This window comes from Trematosphaeria pertusa, assembly GCF_010094035.1.
Source record: "Trematosphaeria pertusa strain CBS 122368 unplaced genomic scaffold BU26scaffold_26, whole genome shotgun sequence".
In the NCBI taxonomy this organism is placed as follows: Eukaryota; Fungi; Ascomycota; class Dothideomycetes; order Pleosporales; family Trematosphaeriaceae; genus Trematosphaeria; species Trematosphaeria pertusa.
Window position 1 is genome coordinate 123,085 of NW_022987237.1, and position 20,647 is coordinate 143,731.

General features: G+C 56.3%; 5 protein-coding genes across 5 annotated transcripts; 3 read left to right on the forward strand and 2 right to left on the reverse strand.

Moving 5' to 3' along the window:
- Nucleotides 1-1,219: 1,219 nt before the first annotated feature.
- BU26DRAFT_586531 (uncharacterized protein) lies at nt 1,220-4,870 on the reverse strand. Its single transcript, XM_033834661.1, has 2 exons — nt 4,383-4,870; nt 1,220-4,282 (listed from the first exon to the last, which is right to left on the reverse strand). Exons 1-2 carry the CDS (start codon nt 4,426-4,428, stop codon nt 1,536-1,538), a joined length of 2,793 nt encoding a protein of 930 aa, XP_033675955.1. The 5' UTR covers nt 4,429-4,870; the 3' UTR covers nt 1,220-1,535.
- A 246-nt stretch (nt 4,871-5,116) lies between these two features.
- On the reverse strand, nt 5,117-8,065 carry BU26DRAFT_441546 (uncharacterized protein; the record flags this gene model as incomplete). The annotated part of the gene is made up of 7 exons (XM_033824461.1): nt 5,117-5,183; nt 5,239-5,320; nt 5,370-5,644; nt 5,692-6,838; nt 6,901-7,458; nt 7,597-7,718; nt 7,782-8,065. The coding sequence occupies 7 exons, from the start codon at nt 8,063-8,065 to the stop codon at nt 5,117-5,119; spliced, it is 2,535 nt and encodes an 844-aa protein (XP_033675956.1).
- A 2,739-nt stretch (nt 8,066-10,804) lies between these two features.
- On the forward strand, nt 10,805-11,833 carry BU26DRAFT_572191 (uncharacterized protein; the record flags this gene model as incomplete). Its single annotated transcript, XM_033834219.1, has 1 exon — nt 10,805-11,833. One exon carries the CDS (start codon nt 10,805-10,807, stop codon nt 11,831-11,833), a length of 1,029 nt encoding a protein of 342 aa, XP_033675957.1.
- A 1,037-nt stretch (nt 11,834-12,870) lies between these two features.
- Nucleotides 12,871-15,894, forward strand: BU26DRAFT_184838 (phosphatidylethanolamine N-methyltransferase). The gene is made up of 2 exons (XM_033820440.1): nt 12,871-15,562; nt 15,610-15,894. Exons 1-2 carry the CDS (start codon nt 13,005-13,007, stop codon nt 15,740-15,742), a joined length of 2,691 nt encoding a protein of 896 aa, XP_033675958.1. The 5' UTR covers nt 12,871-13,004; the 3' UTR covers nt 15,743-15,894.
- Nucleotides 15,895-16,654: 760 nt separating this feature from the next.
- BU26DRAFT_496858 (ATP-dependent protease La) lies at nt 16,655-19,838 on the forward strand (the record flags this gene model as incomplete). Its single annotated transcript, XM_033826266.1, has 2 exons — nt 16,655-17,453; nt 17,503-19,838. Exons 1-2 carry the CDS (start codon nt 16,985-16,987, stop codon nt 19,836-19,838), a joined length of 2,805 nt encoding a protein of 934 aa, XP_033675959.1. The 5' UTR covers nt 16,655-16,984.
- Nucleotides 19,839-20,647: the final 809 nt, after the last annotated feature.

Sequence of the window (20,647 nt, forward strand, 5' to 3'; positions counted from 1 at the left end):
AACATCACATCACATTACACCCCCTGCCATCCCCATCCCCATCCCCAGCCCCGGCACCCTCAACCCACCTTCCCACCTCCTCCGCCTACGCGCCCTCCGTGCAAAATCCAACTCCACCCCCCCGCAGCAAATCCACAGAGTCCTTCGCGCTCCAGCCACACGGTCTAAACGCCTTCTACAAGCGTGACCTCATCGTCACCAAACGGCTTCGGAATGTACTCCGCCCCATCGGGCCCGCAGACCACCGGGCTGGGCAGGCCCTTGCAATTGCAACTGGCACTGGCATTGGAGCTGGAGCGGTTCAAGCGTAGCGCGCGTGCGCGGAGGAAGACGACGCCGCAGTAGCGCACGTGGGCGGGGGCCGTGCTGCTGTGGCGGACATTTTTTAGGTGAGCGTATGGTGTGGTGTGCGCAGCGCGTCCGGTCTACGCTAGGGGGATTTGCAGACCTTCCTCCCAGCGTACCACACCACACCACACGCTCAGCCGCCTTATACCCACCCCCAGCGTACACACACTCACGCAGTACCTAGGTACCCAGACACCCTCCCGTTCCGTTCCGTTCCGTTGGGAGCTGGGAGCGCCAAATCTAAATCCAAGCCCTGAAAATAATCCCCGAGAGCAATCCCCACATTCTCCACTCCACTCCACTCCGCACCGCACCGCACCGTGTGGCCAACCAGCCAAACCCGACCATTACAACTACAATTCCAATTCCAATTCCAACCCACCCGACCGCACGTGCGCGTGCGTGTGCTCGACACCACAACCCGCCAAACCCAAACCAAACCAACCCAAACCGCACCGAACCAAACCGCCTCAAACCCAAACCGAACCAAACCGTCACTACAATCCACCGGGAGAAACAATACCCTCGTCATTAAGCGTTTCCGCACTCCAACCATCCAGCCCTTCGTCAAGCATAAGTAGAAGAATAGAATTTTGTTTCGTCTCGATATGCCGGAGAGGGGGAGAAGATTTCCTTTCTGGCTAGCTGGACGGATGGACTGACTGACGGACTGGGATGTCGGGGGTATCTGGGGTATCTGGATATGTGGATATCTGGAGAAGAGAAGTGGGATTTGGGATTTGGAGGGTGGAGATGTTGGTGCGTAGATAGATGTGGGGAGGGTAAGGTGGTCCGGGGGTCGGAGCGCTGTGAGTGGGGAGCTAGCTGGATAGCTAGCTGTCGTTCACTGCGTTTGCTTGGCTAAGTATGGGAGAGGAGAGCTTGACTTGACTTGATTTTCTTTCGAGGTGAAGGGATAGTTGGGCTGAGGGGGACGGTTTTAGCGAGTTTTCTTTCATTGAATTGATATGAGACAGTCTTGTCTATGTATGTATCGCTTGTTTTTTGTGAACTTTGCTACGAAGAATATGAGCAAGGATGTGCATAGAACACATGTTGCGGGGCGGCTCTACATCTATGCCCCTAAGAAGATCAAGCGCCGCACTAATAGCTAGATACTATAGCGCAACATGCTCGCCGCCCAAACCCAAACCCGGCGACAGGTAAACACACTGCAGCATCCCAGCTCAATCCATGCCATTACCCATCGGACCCCCGCAATCGGAGCACTTCCTCGCTATCTCAACACCCTTGGACGGATTCCTAGCCAGCGCCATCATATCCAGGTCCTCGATCAGATTCGCCGCGATATCGCCAATCAGGGGCTCGCAGATAGTGCAATACCAGCGCGTAACCTTGTCGGCGCCCAAGCCCGTGACGCAAGCGCGGTGGAAGTATTTCTTCGGACAGCCGACGTAGCTGCACTCGACAATGTCCTTCGAGTCCAAGTCCTCGGGCAGGACAGCATAGCAGTAGCACATACGGGGCCCGGTACCTGCTTCAAATTCAAGAGCGAGCTGCCCAAGCTCCGTGCTCGAGAGCGATTGTCGAAGCCGCACATTCCGATTCCACAGCTCCTCGAACTGCGTCTCCTGCTGCATCAATGGTCCCTTCTCGTAACCCTGGAAGTAGTAGTCGAAATATTCGGTCACGAGACGCTCGGGGGTGCCCGCGGGTGGCGCGTTCTTACGGTCAATGCGCCGCTGGCTCGGTTCGATAAGGAACCAGCTGGCCATGTCATCGTCGATGAGCATGAGTCTACCCTTTGTCTGGGGGTGTGTCTCATACATATCGAGAAGCTTCTGTGCGCGGATGCGGTTGAATGGGCCACAGGTGTAGGCTTCTGGGCACGGGTAGACAAGGTAGCACTGGTCGAGAAAGGGGTCGCAGCAGCTGCAGCGTGGAGGATGGAAGGGACAGTCGGGGGTGGAGGTGACCTCGAAGATGCAGGAAGCATCACCCGAGCAGGATATCTGCGCAGTATAGGCCGGCGAGGACAGCGCATCCACGCGAAGGAAGCGGGTGTATTTCTTCCAGTCGGCGTGGCGGCTGTACGATATAACTGGGAACGGCGGGAGAGAGTCGGAAGTCGTTAGGTGAGGAGTCGTAGCTATCCTAGGGGATGATGCAGTCGGTGACCGGGATGTATCTGCTGCGGCGGAAGCCTTAGCCTCTTTAGCAACCTCGACTTTTGCGTAATTGTCCTGGATTAGGAGTTCCTCTTCTTCAGCATGACTCTCTAGCTCGAGCGTGCTGCTGGACTGTGTAATCCTAATTGGTTCAATAGCCACTCGTCCCTTGGCAGTTTCGACTTCGAATGTAAGAGTCCCATCCTCAGCCTCCAGCTCGCCTGCGGCTACAGGCCCCTTCTCAGCAGACCGCTTAGCCTTGCGCTTCACCTCACGCTCCTTCTTCTTGGCCTTCTTCTGAGAGACAGGAGGGTGACCAGTGTCAGCAGGCTCTGGAGTGACCTTTCTGTCTTTCACAGTCTCACTCGCGAGCAACTTGGGCCTCTTCGCCCAGACGCTCGCAGCGGGTGGCAAGGGTTGAGTGTCCGGCCTCTCTTCAGCGATTGGAGAACGAACGGCAAGATTCGGGTCTTTTCCCTCATAGTCCCAGCCATCATTATCCGAAATGAGGTGCTCGTACATGTTTCTCCCGGGTGACGGGTGGCGCATGCCATGGCTGAGAAGAGGCCTGGACCTATCTGGAGATCTGACGGGAAGCCTAGGGTGCCGTCTTGAAAGAACGGGAGAGCCTATACTCTTCGAGCTGGATTTCTCATTGATAATGAGCCTGAGCTGGGCGGGCTGCCTCTTCATGACACCCGTCGGCTTCCTTGGAATGCGGGACGGACTGTGACTGACGGTCACGACATCTTCGAGCTCGCCGTCGCTCGCGATCCTCTTGTGTCCTTTCCAGAGGTGCCTTAGATCCGGCGCAGCAGGAGTTGCTGGTAGCGGTGAGGCTATCACGTTCTCTCTCTCGTTCGCGACCTCGCACTCGAATGGGGACGCGCTACCAGAAGACTCGGTCCGAGATTCGGTTTGCACAATCTTCGCCCCCGTCTTCCAGTCCTTGTCCGTGTATCTCTCTTCCACGATGTCGAAACTCGCCCGATTCGTGTATCGCAGATAGGCCGCCCTCCGCATCCTGACTTCCAGCTCGTCTTTCTTTACTAGAACCTGGTCTTCGACGACGCGCTCCTTGAATTCGGCCACCAGGCCCTCAAAGTTCTTCAGGTCCCTACCCTGGAGCCCCCGGTTCCTGGCGTTGCGCTTCAGCAGCTCCGTGATACGTAGCGCCTCGAAAATGCGCTCCATTTCGCCTTCAAAGTTGACGTCTGCATCCGGGATGCGGGCAAACTCTTTGAGCACGCGGCGGGAGCCTGTGTTGTAGACCTGGGCATTGTAGCGGAGGTTCTTCTCGATCTCGTCGACTTCATCGGGGTTGGAGGGGCCTTCGGCGTCACCGTCGGCAGCAGACGCCGGGTGGAGGACGGAATCGATGTATTTGATCTCGTCCTGTGTGATGACTCTAGGCCTACTCGCTGCCCTGATCAACCTCTTCTGTTCCTTTCTCTCCTTCCGCTTAGCGGCTGCGCCACCCGAAATGGAGCTGCGCTCGTCCTCGTCCTCGTCCTCGGCGTCTTCTGACTCTCGTGTTCTCGGCCGGCCTCTCTCGGGCTCCGCCGTCGGGATAATCGGCCACTCCTCGCCACAACTCTCGTAGATGGCGCGGAGTCGCTCAGCGATGTCGACGTGGCGTTTGTGGTGAGCTTCGTCGGCGCCGAGGCACATGGCACACATGTGGGCGCGATTGCGCATGAACATGGCCTGATGGAAACGATGGCATGGCTCCGCGTGGATGCCAAAGCAGGACGACCTGGCGCCAGGGTGAGATAATGGGCGGTCGCAGAAGCCGCAGTGGTGTTCTAAAAATTAGCCAATGCTGTCGCTAGGTGTGGAAGTAGGCAGGCGGCAGTCCCGCCTACCCATCCTCTGCTCGCCACCTCCATCGGGGGATCTACTTACTCAAAGCTGGCGAATCTTCCCAGCGGAATAAAATACCGTGGCCCATAATGAATGACGTGAGAATTATAGAAAAGCGAGTGTGTTGTGATGCTGAAGGAGCAGAAGTTGTGCACTTGGGTTGAGGTGCTGGTGTATCTAGTTCTGTGCTCGCGAGGCGGTAACTTAATGACGTGGGCAGGAGCGAGGGTGAAGGGTTGTGCCTGCTGCGCGTGAAAACTTCTGGCGTGCTGTACAGGGACCATTATTTCTTCTCTTCTTTGCGCGCATGTTGCTTTCGTTTCACCTTTCACCCATTGCTCGCGTGCAGGCGTTTGGACTCGGGGCAAGCGTGCCAAGGGTAGCGAAAGGAAGGAGCGCCGAGCATTGTAGAAAGAGCGACCACGAAGACATCTGGGCTTAGAGTGCCTGCGGAACCCGTGGACTGCGTAAAATGGTCCACGTGATCTAGAAACAAAACACTCAACCAATGAGTTTCATTGAGAGCTAGTTGAAGTACTCCGGGACTCTGTAACGACTGATACTTCTCCAAGCAACCAATTTTATTCCTGCGTGTATTTCAATTTTACCGTGTCCAACGAGTGTCGGGGAGCTGGGTGCGCAAAAATTCTGACGCGAGCAACAGAAGGGACAGTTCAGTTTTTAGACGACGATGAAAAGCCGACTGAGTCGCGAGGACGCATTCAGTAAATGGCAACCTGTAGCGAGCGGTCGATTCGAAAGGGTGATGCATGCGCCTACGCGTCTTGGACGAGTCGAGCAGAAGCCCACACGTAGGGATAGCTGCGTTGATACCAATTGACGCTGTACGTCGCATGTCAGTACAAACGTCCCATTCCGCCCTGCCTTGAGCACTTACAATGTGTTCCGTCCCGCGATGCGTGGATGCGTGGCCCAAGAACCGCCCAGCGTTACATTGTGTTTTCCATCGAAGAAGTCGGCTAGCAAATGTTAGCTCCTGCGCCTCTCCACCGAGGAAGCGTGACATACCCGTGTAGCCCGGGTACGACTTCATGGCTTCAAATCCTTCGTGCTTCTCCAGTACAGTGCTGGTCCACTCCCAAACGCCACCCAGGTCAGACTGTCCGCAGAGCTTTCCACCCTTTTCTGCGACCGAGACCGGGTGCCAATGTTGGAATGCCACGTTCGCTCCTTCCAAGTCGAGAAAGAGGTCGCGCGGGCTGGGACCAGCGACTGCACCGGAGTTGCCGTTCAAGAAAGCGTGGGATGGTGGCGACTCGTCCACGCCATTGTTGATGAGGTGGCTAATCAATCAGTCAATGTCCGGCTGCATCTAGGTGACCAGACTTACCCATTCACGGCCGGGATCCTATTTCCGAGCGCCTTCGCGAAGTCTTGTGCTTTGTTATGCTCGACGTAGCTGTAGATGCTACGGGCCTCTTCCATAGTCGGGATCCGGCCTCCCATCCAGCGAGCGCAGCCAGCTAGCTCATCATAAGAGGCTACAACGGGCCAATTCCAAGCATAGCGGAGGGGCACTGCACCGTATACAGTTCGAACATACTTCCCTTCAGTGATGTTTTGACCAACACGGGCGGACCCATTAACATGGCCGTTCATGACGCTATCCCTCTTCCCAATGCCCCACTCCTTCATGGTGGAATAGGGCGCTTCGCACCAAGACGCAGGAATGGAAGTTTTCCCGGTTGTTGCGAGGTATTCTGCATACTCGCCATTGGTAATGGGGCGAGCCTTTGCGCGGAAGGCCTTGACATGCGAAGAGCGGGCCGGCTTTTCGTTGTCCCAGCCAAAGTATCGAGTCTCTCCATCCTCACTCTCTGGATCTTCCAATCCAATGTGGAGATTGGACTCTGGAACAGTGAACCATTCGTTTTCGACTGCCATGAGCTCTGACTCGCGAGCAAGCGCCTCGAAATCCGGTGTGACAGTACCGGGAGGAGGGAGGATCTTCTCGCTTTGGATCAGCATGTACAGGAGAGTCTCCAAATGCATGGCCTCGTGTTCGAATGCGAGCCACAAGGCGCGGGAAATGCGGCGACCGGTCTCGACCGCACCAGAAGTATAAAGACTCTTGACCTTCTCCCGAACTGCGCGTTGGAACTCCAAGATGGTATCTAGCGGCGGCCAAGCATCGGGAATCTCGCTATGGTCATGGCAAAGTTCAGGGTTCTCCACATCTGGGTCAATGCCACGCTCGAAGATCTGCCGGAAGTAAGCTGGTTCGGTTGCAGAGTCGCCAGTGGCACGAGTAATGTGGATATCGAGGAACGTCGGGATATGGCCGAGATAGAAGATGCACGCGTGCCGCAATTTGATGGGCTCAGACAGCAGCTCTTCCTCTGGAATCATCTTGCGAGTGACGGCGTCCCAGGAGGCCCAGAGCTGGCCCCATTCAGAGATGGATGGGGCAGGCTGTGAAGCGTAGTTCTCCGGTTTGGACGGAAAGAAGAATATGGGCTTGGAGACCAGGTGAAGGCCTGCAGAGAATTAGAAATTGACATCAGAAAATCAAGAAAGTGAGAAGGAAGAGAATGCGTACCATAGTCACCCTTGGAGTTGCTCCAAACTGAGTTCTCCATCAACCCAGCTTCCTGCCAGAGATGCTGAATCTCCTCGCGCGAGTATTTGTAGCTCTCTTCGATCCGGATCCGCTCGCCCTCTGCGATCGGGATGCTGTCGATCTCGACGTCTTTCTTGGGGGAGACAAAGGCGTGATGACGTCCGGCCATCTCATCATACTCGCCGATAGCTTCCCATTCGTTGGGCTTAAACACAGTCTTACCAATGATTCTGTTGGCGTGCTTGAGGCCATTCAAGGTGAACTCATGAGTGACGTTTTCCCTGTCGTTGTAGGCATGGAACACCCGATCGGGGTCCTTGCAAGAGTCGATACCGATCAACATGGTATCCCCAGGCTGGACGGCATCGCAGAACCCAGCCAGGAAAGGCGGGACTTCGTGGCGCTTGAAGTTCCCCAAGCTTGACCCCAGCCAAAGGATCGTCTTGGGCCTGGTGCTGATCTGGGAAGACTTCAGCCATTCCAGGGCATGATCGTAGGTTCCGTAGAGGCCAAAGCACTTCACATGCTTGTATCCTTCTGTAAAGTATTTAGCATTAGGACTGTCGATAATAGCGCCTTCACTAGCGCCAATATCTTGCAAGAGGCAAAAAGCACGATGGCCGTCGCAATCAAGACGAAATCCGCCCACAAAGAAAAGGAAGTTGGTCGACGTACCGGTTGGGATCTCAGCAAAAGTTCGTTTCAGCTCAGGCAGAGACAGATCCACAGCATAGTATTCGACATCCTTGCCAAGGCGTTCAATTGCCTGCAGGAGAATGTTGACTTTGCGCAAGTTGCTGGAGCTATGATCAGTATCGACGGGGGCGGTGCGATTCTGTATGATCCGGGCGGGCTCCTACCCGCTACCCAGTTCCACGACGACAGATCCGGGTCGAACTCTTTCCGCTATCTTATCCGCACAGGTCTCCAGCACTTCAATCTCGGCATTGGTGAGGTAGTATTGCTCCAGGTACGTAATCTTCTCAAAGAGCCGCAGTCCAGCTTCATCGTAAAGCAGAAGCGTGGGAAGAGTCTTTTCGCCGCGGTCCTCGGGCCTGAGGCCCTTCTTGATATCCTGCAAGATATCGTACTCGGCGGGGCCGACCCTGATATCGAAGATCTTGGTAGCTCCGGTAGAAGCCATGATCTTGTAAGGCGCCGGATCGAGTTCGAGAGTGGAGGCGGTCGCGGGTCCTGAACGAGCCCAGAAGATGGCCATCTCGTGCCGCACTGAATATGCAGGCTATATAGGCGACTAGACGAGAACGATGGCCACTATGCGCTTGTGAGGTGGAGTAGGTAACGAAGTGGAACCAGCGAGTTTGATGACGGATAGCTCCGTGGGCGGCCGTCAGTGACCAGGCACGAAGGCGTTAGTGCGGAGAAGGTAAATAAGGTCAAGTCCAGAAGGGCAAATCAAGCGACATAAAATAGTCACGGTTAGGTATGGTACGACGGAAGTGCTTATTTCTTGCAGCAATTGCAGGGTGATTCCTCATCAACCCCACACCCGAGAGCACCGCCGCTCGGCGCCCGCATAGGGCGAATGGCTGAGAAGGGAATAGCCGAACTCACTGCCCATGACGGCTTGAACGATGACGTTGGGTGAGGGCTGGTGTAGCGGGACCTCGGGACCGCTTTCGGCGAGCAGCGGAGCTGGCGGCGAACAAAGGCTGACAGGGTCGATCGCAAGGGAGCTATGCAAGGGCAAGACGTGCTGTGGCCAACAGGAGCCAGCCAGGCTCCCGCTCCGCTTGTCTCGAAGTTGTCGGCATAGCTGGCGCAGTGCGGGCGCTCGTGCAAACTGCGGGGCTCGATGGGCTGCAGAAACGATAGCGTCACGATTGCCTCAAGGCGTGACAAATGCAACTGCGCGAATTGCGGGCGCTTGGAGCGGAGCTGCAGTTCGTACGGTGCACAGTAGAGCGAGCTGTGCTGCAACGGGAGGGAGATTGAGGCGTGGCGGCTGCAGCGCGGGGTCCTGGAAGGGCGTCTTCGGCGGAGCTCCAGGGCGCCGGTTCGCGGGTCATCTGGAGAGCGAGACAGATCAAGATGGGGCTGCAAGATGCTCTGCGAGATCAGTAATAGAGCAGATTTCATGATAGCGGAATCAGTCGTGACTCCGCTAGGCAATCGCACGCGAACAGCCCTGGGGGGCATGATGGCTGACATGAGTGGTGTCGGCATTAGTAAGAAAGCTCGGCTTAAACGGGCTTAGCGTCTTTCAACTGGAGCAGGCGCGGAACAGCCGGAATTCCACCTGGGCAAGGTTCACAACACCACAGGCAACCATCTCAACGAACATTTCTTTTCCTCCGTCGACACGGCCACCCGTCTCGAGACGCATGCTGCCTGCCCGTTGCTTGTACCGCCTGGGCTCACTGGCTTGGCTCCCAACCACGCCGCCACGCATCAGGAATGCGATTCGGAACAACAAAATTTTGATTCATAATACACCCAGGATTGCTCTCAAGCACTTCTCTGCTGCCTAACCAAGTAATTATCTCGGATCCTAGGACGCTTTTCGTCGTCTCCCACATCTACAGTTTCCCCAATATAGTCAGCTGACTATCCGGACAGACCTCGGGACCGGCCTTCGTGCGTCTTGCGGTCTCAGGGACGGGGCTCCGAACTGTGAGATATCTCTTGCCTTGGCTGGCGCCTGATGCGCAGGCAATAGACGGCAGAGACCGTGGCTGTGACTTGAGTTGCTCTCGACTCTCGACGCAATCGGACCACCCAGGCCACTTTTGATGTGCCTCCACCGCCAGCCTTCGGCCTTTAACCCCTTCGCTGTCGAATTACGTCCTCCACTCGTTTACCTATCGACGTAAACGTGCGAAATCCCGCTCCTTGATGTCCGCACTCAGCTGGGGCTAGGTTCTGACCTGTTCTTGGGTTCGCCCTCAAGACGCGGGAGCTGGAATGCTACCCAACACTATCGGCCTCTCAACCAAGCCGTCGGGCGTATTGGAGCGACCGCCTCCCGGGGTAACGCCGAGGCGTGGCGGTTGTCGATATATGTAAATCACCGCTCACCTACGCAATAGGCGAGTTGCTTTCCTTTCAGCATCGACTGCTTTCAGTACAGGCTGCATTTCCCAACCACCACCCCGGCCGCATAAGTGTTCCACCAGCAACAAACAAAGGAGACGCCTCTCCGAAGGCACAGCTTTCTGCACGTTCCAGCAAAGTCACCCATGTATTCCTCGACGACCGGGCTCTTGCTCTTGGTCTTCCCGCCCAGGCCTTTTGGTGGGCTGTTGTTCCGTTTCTTTGTGTTGAGCGCTCTAGCAGAGTCATGTTTTTTTCCAAACCTCTTCCGCTCACTACTCGCAAACAATACCTCCGTATCAAGGTCTTGATTACAAGTGAGCACCTGCATCTCGTAGCTTGTTCAGAACAGCCAGCCCTCCCTGCCAAGTAAGCCATCTTTGTTACTGCCATATCCTAGGGCCTGCACGTACGTCGGGACAAAGAGCGATCCTCATATCGTGGCCGCTTTGGCACTTTCCCTTCAACCACTGCATCGGTCCTGATCAGGCTTGCCAGCCATGGCACGCGAGCGCTCATCTTCTCCGTTCCTTGGGCGCACCCTGGCCACGTGGAATTCTCAAAGAGCCTATGCTGGGAATGGACCGTCGAAGCTAAGCGCCCCGTCGACTTGGCATTATGCGTGACCCGCCTTAATATCAATATATCAAAGAATGAGCGCTGGAACTTACCGCAAGCACCGACCGGCTCCCCCGCGGTATGCGTACGCGGACTACGACGACAGTCCGTCCTTTGAGGTAGCCGACTCGAACCAGGTGTATTTCTTCGACACTTGCCGCAAGGGCCAACTTGAAGCGAGAGGATTCCGTTCGCGTTCATGCTCCTCAACATGGAGTCTGGAGTGCTGCCCATGGATCCTTACACCCCTCGTCGAATGTCTGGGTACTTCCACGCCTATGTTGAGAACACACAAGACATGTACGACTCCAGTGCCTGGATGCCAACCTTGGCTTCCCTCCACAGCCAAAAGGGATACCTAGAGGGGCTGCTATCCAAGACTGCGACCACCCTCAACGCGCTGCGAGACAGACAAACACGGAATGAGCGTGCCCTGAGCACGAATCCGACCCCGCGGTCGAAGAGAAAGAAGATACAGCAAAATAGGTGGAGAACAAACAAGACGATCCAGACGTGCGAAAACGAGGAGAAGGTCATTCTAGACTGCCTGCAAGTGTGCACGAGCAACATCCATACTCTAGAATCCATCATCAACCCCACTGATCTGTCTTCGACAGCGGCGACATACAGCTCTAGCAAGTCGTACAGCAAGTACGCCGACTCCGAATCGACCGATTTCGACTGGTACGGCTGGACCGACGATGCACCCATCTCCCCGTTCCAGAAAGAGCGCGAACGTTCATTGGTGGTTGATGAGATCCCACCGGAGGCTCGTTGGGACGAAATAGTATATGAGACCAAGATCACGAGAGAACTCAAGCGCCCACCTCCGCTACGTCCGTGCCTTCGTGCCCCTCGTGACGAGGATTCGCTCCCAGCGCCCCCAAATACTGCGCAGACGCAATTCCAGCATTCGTCGCTCAGCCCCGAGGCAGACGTCTTCGAGCCCAGCGTCACGCACACCCCATGCGATGGGGGATTGCCGAAGGAGCTAGATAAGCTCAGCCTCTCGGGCCTGTGGGCATCAAAGCGGATGCGGCTGATCCAGAAACGGCGCTTCTCGGATGCAGCAATCGGCCACCTCTTCCGCCGTCTTTCCAGCGGCGCTCGGCCCGAACTCTTGCAGAAGCGGACGCATGCGAGCTGGGCTGGGCCGAGCGTGCAGCCGCGCCACACGGATCCGCAGCCAGCGGGCAAGGGCAAGGGCAAGGGCAAGATGAAGAGGACAAAGTCGGTATGACTATAAGGCAGCTGGGAGGAGGTGAAGAAATGGCAATTGCCCCCTTTTCGCCTTGCACACAATTTGGACATCACAGCCAGCCTGAGTGCTCCAACGCTCGCTCTGGTCAGCTTGGGCAGGATGCCATGCCATGCTATGCTCTTCTCGTCGGTTTCGGAGAAATTCTCTCAGTTTGAGTTGTGCGTTGTCTGATCACATGCAAGCATAGATTTCGCTACGCCAGTTTAGACCCAGCTCTTCTGTCGATCTTCGTATACATGTAACCAGAGCCTTACCTAGAGGAGTGCAAATAGAGCGGACAGACGGATCGCCTTTTCCAAGGACATGTTGACGCAATGCGCTGTGGCATGGGGGAATAGATTGCAGTGTGTGGCAGGCAATGCTGCCGCAATGGCGGTTTCGTCAGTCACGTCATCTGCCATTCGCGGGGTTGCGCCTGGCCGATGACCGGGAGTTGTGCGTGCCCCACTATAGTCGCGCTAGTGCCTTCCCGTGCCTGTCGCCAGCCAACCTCGCTACACGCCAGCCGCCCGGCGCCTTCGAGAATTGCACGCTTTTCACGCCCTGTTCAACACCGTTGCCGGAGTTCAACACTCCATGGCCCTCCTCGGCGCCTCTCGCTACGTCCTTGTGTGCTTACCGCCCGCCCCTGACTGGCGCTGCCCCCACTGGCCAACGTCTCCACACAACCTCCACTCACCCATCGCGTACGGCGGAACTGCAGAGTGCGTGCATAGCGCCCTGGCACACGTCCTACGTTCGCCCTGAAAACTCGCCCGCTTCCCCTCCTCGAGCTGTGCGACGCCAATTGAACCCCCATCCATCGTCTCGCCCTCGTTGCACCATGGCCGACTCTGGCATTGAACTGAAGACCGCGGGTAGCCGGCTGCGAGAGCGCCCATCTGCCAAACCTCTCCACCTCCGCAACTCTGACGATGCTAAACAAAAAGTACTCGAATTGAACGAAGAGGAGGAGAAAGAGCACACCGATGACAGCGGGAGGCGCACATATGGCAGGACGCCCGATGGCACTGGTACGTTTCCTCGCGCTGCAGCATGAAGCGTGCAGAGGATCCACCACCACTATGAATAGCCCAGCCAGTCGCCCAACAATTCATGCTAATGCTAACTTTGATCCCCTGCAGTCTTCATCGTCCCGCAGACGCATGACATGGTCTCGCAGCTCCTCTCGCCCTCGCAGCCAAAGAACTTGTCCGACGTAGCAGTCCTCGCAGTCCTCGCCAGCTTGATATTCACGCTCTACGCACTGCCCAAAAGCGCCCGCATCCCAGTCTTCGCAGTCCTCTTTCTCTTCTGGCGCGCCGCCTACAATGCAGGCATCGGCTGGCTCCTCCATGTCCAGTCCCACCACAACCGCCTCGTCCTCTGGGCGAAGAACTCAGGCATCTTCGAGAAGCCTGAGACGGGCAAGAATCCGCACCCAACGCTGTACAAGCTGCTCAAGCGCGAGATGGAGACGAAGATCCCGAAAGACTACATTTTCGAAGAGGCACCGCTTGAGTACAACACATGGCTCCTCTTCAGGCGAGTTGTAGACCTGATCCTCATGTGTGACTTCGTCTCGTACTGCCTATTCGCCATCGCCTGCTTCAACCGCCCGGCCGAGAGCTGGCTACTGTGGGCGCTGCGCTGGACGACCGGCATCATTCTCTTCCTTTTCAATCTTTGGGTCAAGCTAGACGCCCACAGAGTAGTCAAAGACTTCGCTTGGTACTGGGGTGATTTCTTCTACCTCATTGATCAGCAACTTACGTTCGATGGAGTCTTCGAGATGGCTCCGCATCCAATGTATTCTGTTGGATACGCCGGCTACTACGGCATCTCCATGATGGCTGCCAGCTACAAAGTCTTGCTGATTTCCATCATCGCCCACGCCGCCCAATTTGCGTTCTTGTCGCTCGTTGAAAACCCGCATATCGAGAAGACGTACAATCCGCCACCACCCCGAAAGCGCCTAAATTCCCAGTCGATCGACCACGACGCAAGACCTACCTCCAGCCAGTCCGAAGTGACCTTTGCGGACGGCATGCCCACGCTCGATTCCGCCGGGCAGCCAGCGCAGACTCACAATATCGTCGGCCCACTAAACACCGATCTTCATCGGTCCATCGACGTGACGGTGATTCTCTTCGCATTCTACATGTTCTGTTTTGCGACCATGACGCCGAACACGTGGCCCGTGCGCACCTTCTTCTTAGTCAACGCCTTCGCCTGGCGCTTGTGGTACGCACTAGGCCTTGGATACATCTTAGACCGGCAATCGAAGAAGAAAAACTGGACTCGCCACTTCATCAAGCACGGAGACAGCAACGAGGAAGCCTGGCGCCAATGGAAATACCTCTACCATCTAAGCATGACCACGTGTCACACCAGCTTCATCGCAGCGGCATGGAAAATGTACGCGCTACCGCCCGATTTGTCCTATGGTCTCACTCTGCTGCGCCACGTCATCGGGCTTGCTCTGATAGCCTTGCAGATATGGACTGTCACTAGCATCTACGAGTCTCTAGGCGAATTTGGCTGGTTCTGCGGCGACTTCTTCTTCGAGCAATCCCCAAAGAACCTTACCTATTCGGGTATCTATCGTTTTCTGAATAACCCGGAACGTTTCCTCGGGCTGGCTGGAATCTGGGGGATTGCACTCATCGCGTGGAGTATACCGATCTTCTATCTCGCAGCGACGGCACACATCCTGAACCTTGCCTTCCTTCAGTTTGTGGAGCGTCCGCATATGCAGAAGCTCTATGGCCGAAACCTCCGGAAGACATCAGGCGTCAGCAAGACATTCAGACAAGCGCTGCCTAGCCCCGTCAGAAACTGGCAATCTGCAGCTGACGAATACCTCAACTCTACCGTAGAGTTTATTGAGGACCTTCTGGAGACCGCACGCCCGAAGTTTGCCGCTGGCGTGGACACATTTGTGAAAGACACCACAGCACTGTTCAAGTCCTACCCGGCACGCATTTCTATTACACGCCTTGCGCCAGACCTTGCTGGACTAGATCCGAGAGAATACAAGGTCGAGATCGATGGCACATGCTCACCTGCAATGGCACAGTACCAGAAGAACGGCGGCCGAGAGGGGGAGATGGCGAGGACGCCTGCTGCTCGCACGAGCGAATACAAGACTCTGGTGCTCGAATATGGCGCTCCAATCAAGGTCCGATGGCGAGCGCCGCTTAATCACAGCAAGAAGGACTGGATAGGTCTGTACATGGTCGCAGATAATAACTCTCGCGAGGTCACCCGCATTGGGTCCAACGGACGTTGGATAGCAACCAACAAGGGAGTTTACGACTCTATCCGAGCTGAGGAGGGTATTCTAGTTTCTGACAAACTTCTCCCCGCAAGCGCGCGTGATGACGGGGATACTGATTGCCTCACCGGCGAAATTGAGTTCCGCGGCGACAAGCTGTGGTGGACTACGGGCGTCTTTGAATTCCGTTACCATCACGACGGCAAGCACAACGTCATGGCTCTATCTCAAGCATTTGAGATCTGTGTTCCGAGATTTGACCAGGATGATGTCGAGCTTGATGCCAATGGCACAATCCATCGGCCTGTTGAGCAGGCGCTACTGCCCCTCATTCAGAACTGCTTCGATCGAGACCCCGAAATCGCACCCTCTACACCAGAAGAGCCCTTTGGGAGCTTGGTAGAAAGGGACGGCAAGTTTGCAAAGAGGGTAGTCTTTGCTGTACATCAGATGTGAGTCTCTTCAATTACTTGTACAATTCCATTGCTAATTAGACTAGGTTTGGCGTCGAATTCGCACCAGAAGTCGTACAAGCAGACGGCAACGTGCGGAACCTGGCATGGCGCATCTGCAATGCTAAGAAAGTTTTGGTATGTTCATTCCGCAACATCTTGCAATGGACACATTGCTGATCACCTCTCCAAGGCTCCATACAGCATGTCCCCCAGTCGGGGTAGGAACACGCCTACACTGAGATGATGGCTCAAGGCTGACTTCCCCTTCCTGTCAGGCATTCGCCATAGCTTGGCTCACGCTTTGGAGGAATGACCTGCTGACTTCAGCTTTGTTCTGCTTGCCCTTTGTTCCGTCCTGGCGGCTACCTACTTCCACGTCGGGCAGTCTTCGAGAAGGTTTCTACCGAAGCCACGCAGTCTTTTCATTGTTCTCTCCAAGCCAACCGAAAAGCGTTCTGGGCGTGTTACAAAAGGTTTCTATTAGTCCGCGTGGTGGATCACTCTGAGGCGCTCTCTCGCACTTGTGGCTGCAGTCTCCCTTTCCCTTCCAATCATATCTGCTTCGCAGCTTTGTCTTCCGTATTCACTAGGTGGTTCTACTAGTGGTACCGAAAAGTTTCGGACGCATGCTAATTCGCTGGAGTCGGACGGGGTGGCTACGTTTCGTTGATTTTGCATCTGTACACTTGCTTTGTTGGAGCAAAAGTGTAATCGGCTCAAAATTGCATGGGATGGAGGCCCGGAAAAATATTGTCGACAGCGTACATAGTAATCATCAGTTTCTTTAGATCCTCTGTGCTTTGCAGTGCTCCAGATTCTAGATGCTTCTGCTGGTTATTTGGCGGCATGCGATAGACCCACACCTAGTTAGCCCGTTCCCCTTGATTCCCCGATATCGCGCACAGAATGAATCAAAATCTACCCGCCGATATGCAGTCCTCCTGTACGAGTCTACAGCTATCTAGGCCCATCGAAAAATAACCATGGTCCCTCGTCTCTTATCAGATGGTAGGCAAGTCCGCTTGTGGTTAGCGCGCATGCAATAACCTCGGCCTGGACCGTGATTCTGGACGCCGACCACCGAACCTCGACGCATCTTCTGGAATCGCGCAGCCCCTCACGCCTTGGATATATTCACCCGTTCTTGCGAGAACTTGACTCGAGTTGTTATTTCCCCTTCGCACTTGTTTCTTGTAGGATTGTAATATCTTTGTGTTGTTGGCGGAGTGTGCAGAGAGTGTGCAGAGAGTACAGGTGCTCGAGCCAGTAGCGGATCCGCTCTGACGTCTGTCTGTCCGTCTGCTGCCATCTATCATCCACGCGCGCGACCGACCGACCGCCCCGCCATTCCGTTCGATTCGCAACCCTCGAGGCCAACGAGACAGTCAATTAATTAATTCCCTCGCTCGCACACCCAGCATGGGCAAATCCCCCTCCAAGACCAGCACGAAAGTGCTCCCGCTCATCCCCCTCGCACCCCCCCTCGCCGTGCTCCCCGGCACAACGCTCAAAATCCCCATCACCAACCGCTCGGACGTCGCCGCCATCCTTGCGAAGATCTACAGCATCAGTCCGACGGCGAAGCCCGACGCGGCCATCACCGTCGCCTGCGTGCCGCTGAATTCGCCCGCGGTGTCGCCGCGGGACGGGCGGCTGCTGATCGAGGATGGGAAGAAGAAGGCGGGCGTGGCGTACGAGAGCGACCCGGTGAATGCGACGAAGAAGGATGTGTTTGGCTACGCGTGCGTGGCCAAGGTTAGCGGGGTGCAGGGACGGCGGCAGGGCGATTTGAGTCTGGTGGTGGAGGGGCTGGAGCGGGTGAGGGTGAGGGACGTGGTGCAGGATAGGCCGTATTTTGAGGGCGAGCTGGAGGGGGTTGATGAGCTTGGTATGTTTGTTCTGCAGAGAAGGTCGGGGCGGAAAGCTGACGCTTGCAGTGGATGTCGCGAATCCTGAGTTCCTGGAGCAGTTCAATCTGCTGAAGCAGCTGTCGCGCGAACTCCTCGCTCTTGTGCGATTGTCCTCGATTCTGCCGCGGACGCCGACCGTTTCGCTTTCGCCGATCGTTGCGAGGAGGTTGGAGCTGTTTATCGCGAGGAAGGACCTCTCGGAAGCGGGGGCGCTGGCGGACTTTATGGCGAATGTGGTCGATTGTACACACGAAGAGAAGCTGCGCGTATTGGCGGCGATAGAGGTCAAGGAACGGGTTGATAGAGTCATTGAGGTTCTACAGCGGCAGATCAGCACCATACAGGGTAGCACACGGATGACGGTCACGACCACGTCCGTTCCAATGCCGACGGGCAGCTTCGATATCGACCAGCTACGGCGATTACAACAGGAAGCGCTGCAGAGAAGGAACAAGATGGGTGCTCCGCCCGGCATGCCCGGCTTCCCGGGCGGGTTCCCTGGCGGAGGAGCGAACGTTGGCGAAGAGGAGTCGAATGAGATCGATGAGCTCAAGAAGAGGTTACAGGACGCTAAGCTGTCGCCGGAGGCGGATAAAGTGGCACAGAGGGAGCTGCAGAGGCTGCAGAGGATGAACCCGGCGCAAGCGGAGTACCAGGTCTGCAGGAATTACCTCGAGAACCTGGCTGAGATCCCGTGGACGAAGACGACGTTCGATCACCTGGACGCGAAGACGCTGATCAAAGCGAAGAAGCAGCTTGATGATGACCACTACGGCTTGGACAAGATCAAGAAGAGGTTGCTGGAGTATCTCGCTGTGCTGAAGCTTAAGGAGCAGGCGAATAAGAGCATCGACGAGCAGATCAGAGCGCTTGCGGAAGCGGCGCATCTGAAGGACGAGAAGGAGGCCAAGGAGGATGAAGAACAAGAAGAACCGCAGGAGAAACCTAGCAGGGAACCTACCGAGGAAGAGCTTCGGTTGATAGAGAAGAAGCGCATGGTCGACAAGTCTCCCATCCTGCTGCTCGTGGGTCCTCCGGGAACAGGGAAGACGTCGCTCGCGAAGTCGATTGCCACTGCTCTCGGTCGCAAGTTCCACCGCATCTCGCTCGGAGGTGTGCGCGATGAGGCTGAGATTCGTGGTCATCGGAGAACGTATGTCGCTGCCATGCCTGGTCTCATCGTCAATGGGCTCAAGAAGGTCGGCGTCGCGAACCCCGTCTTCCTGCTCGACGAGATCGACAAGCTCGGCGTGTCGAATTACAACGGTGACCCGAGCGCAGCTATGCTGGAGGTCCTAGATCCGGAGCAGAACCACACGTTCACAGACCACTACGTGAACATCCCGATCGACCTCTCCAAGGTGCTGTTCATCGCCACGGCAAACTCTCTCGACACGATTCCACCTCCGCTGCTAGACCGCATGGAAATGATCCAGCTTTCCGGCTACACTACGCTCGAGAAGAGACACATTGCCGAACGGCACCTAATACCCAAGCAAATCACCACAAACGGTCTACACGACGAGAACCTCAACATTTCCACCGACGTCCTCGACAAGATCATCACCTCGTACACGCGCGAATCCGGCGTGCGCAACCTCGAGCGCGAAATCGGCTCCGTATGCCGCTCCAAAGCCGTCGAATACGCCACCGCAAAAGACACCGACACCCTCGCTGCCTACAATCCCGTCGTCACCCTAGACGACCTCGACGCCATCCTCGGCATCGAGAAGTTCGCAGAGGAGCTCACAGAGCAGCACTCGCGTCCCGGCGTCGTCACGGGCCTCGTCGCGTACTCAACGGGCGGCCAGGGCTCTATCCTGTTCATCGAGATCGCAGACATGCCGGGCTCGGGCCGCGTGCAGCTCACGGGGAAGCTGGGCGACGTGCTAAAGGAGAGCGTCGAGGTGGCGCTGACGTGGGTGAAGGCCCACGCGTTCGAGCTCGGCCTGAGCGCCAGCGAAGACGAGGACATTATGAAGAACCGCTCCATCCACGTGCACTGCCCCAGCGGCGCGATCCCGAAAGACGGGCCCTCGGCCGGGCTCGCGCACACCATCGCGCTCATCTCGCTCTTCAGCGGCAAGCCCGTGCCGCCGACGCTGGCCATGACGGGCGAGGTCAGTCTGCGCGGGCGCGTGCTGCCCGTCGGCGGCATCAAGGAGAAGCTGATCGGCGCGCTGAGGGCCGGCGTCGAGCGCGTGCTGCTGCCTGAGGGGAATCGCAAGGATGTGAGGGATTTGCCCGAGGAGGTGGTCAGGGGTGTTAAGATTGAGTTTGTCGGCTGGGTTTGGGAGGCCCTGGGGGGTGTGTGGCCGGAGAGGTGGGACGGTGGGGTTAGGGGCGTGGAGAGTAGGCTGTAGGCTGTAGGCTGTAGGGGAGTGTGGGTGGTTGGTGGGCGGGGGGAGGATAAGAGTGGAGGGAGGGAGGGGTTGCTTAAGATGCATTAGTTTTTGTTTTGTATATTTAGCGTTTTTTGTATCTATGCATCGCGTTTCGTCTTCTCTTCTCCCTTCTCCCTTCTCAATCCTCTCTCTCAGTTTTACACTCTCCTTCATTCCTTCCTTCCTTCCTTGCCGTATCCCCCTATGCCCGTCCTCCATCCCATCCCATCTGAAGCCCCTTCCGCCCTGCCCTGCCGCTTTTCTCGCATATATAAACCCCTCTCCTCTTCCCCTCTAGCGTCTCTTTCTTTTCTCCTCACACATTTCTCTAGTTGGAACTTCACACACTAAAACTACACGACGATCCGCCCATGTCTCCTGGCCTCTAAATAGTGTATACTAACAAAATTATGGTGCGGCGCGTGGGAGGGGGGGAGGGAGGGAACTAAAATTGCGCTTGTGGAGGGGCGTGGGGAGGATGATGGGTGATGGGTGATGGGTGGTGCGGGAGTGTAGTGTAGTGTGAGAAGGAGGGAGGATGGGTGGGTGGGTGGGTGCGATGGACTGCTGTTGGAAAAGCGGGGCGTGGTTTTAAGTGAGAGAGGGAGAGGGAGGAAGAACAGCATAGAGTACAGAGGAGCTGATGCGAAGCAAAGTCCGCCCCTTCCGCCATTCTGTTTCCTAGGTGGGTATATAAACCCCCCCTTCCCTCTTCTCTCTTTCCCCTCACACCTCTCGCCAGTTGCGACTTCACACACTAAAACTCCACGACGACCCGCCCATGTCTC

Bases quoted from the DNA above. Each gene is read 5' to 3' on its own strand.
- BU26DRAFT_184838 (XM_033820440.1), top strand. From the start codon at position 13,005: ATGGTCTCGCAGCTCCTCTCGCCCTCGCAGCCAAAGAACTTGTCCGAC. The intron at 15,563-15,609 runs GTGAGTCTCTTC...TAATTAGACTAG, and splicing joins GTCTTTGCTGTACATCAGAT to GTTTGGCGTCGAATTCGCAC.
- BU26DRAFT_586531 (XM_033834661.1), bottom strand. From the start codon at position 4,428: ATGGGCCACGGTATTTTATTCCGCTGGGAAGATTCGCCAGCTTTGA. The intron at 4,283-4,382 runs GTAAGTAGATCC...GCTAATTTTTAG, and splicing joins GGAAGATTCGCCAGCTTTGA to AACACCACTGCGGCTTCTGC.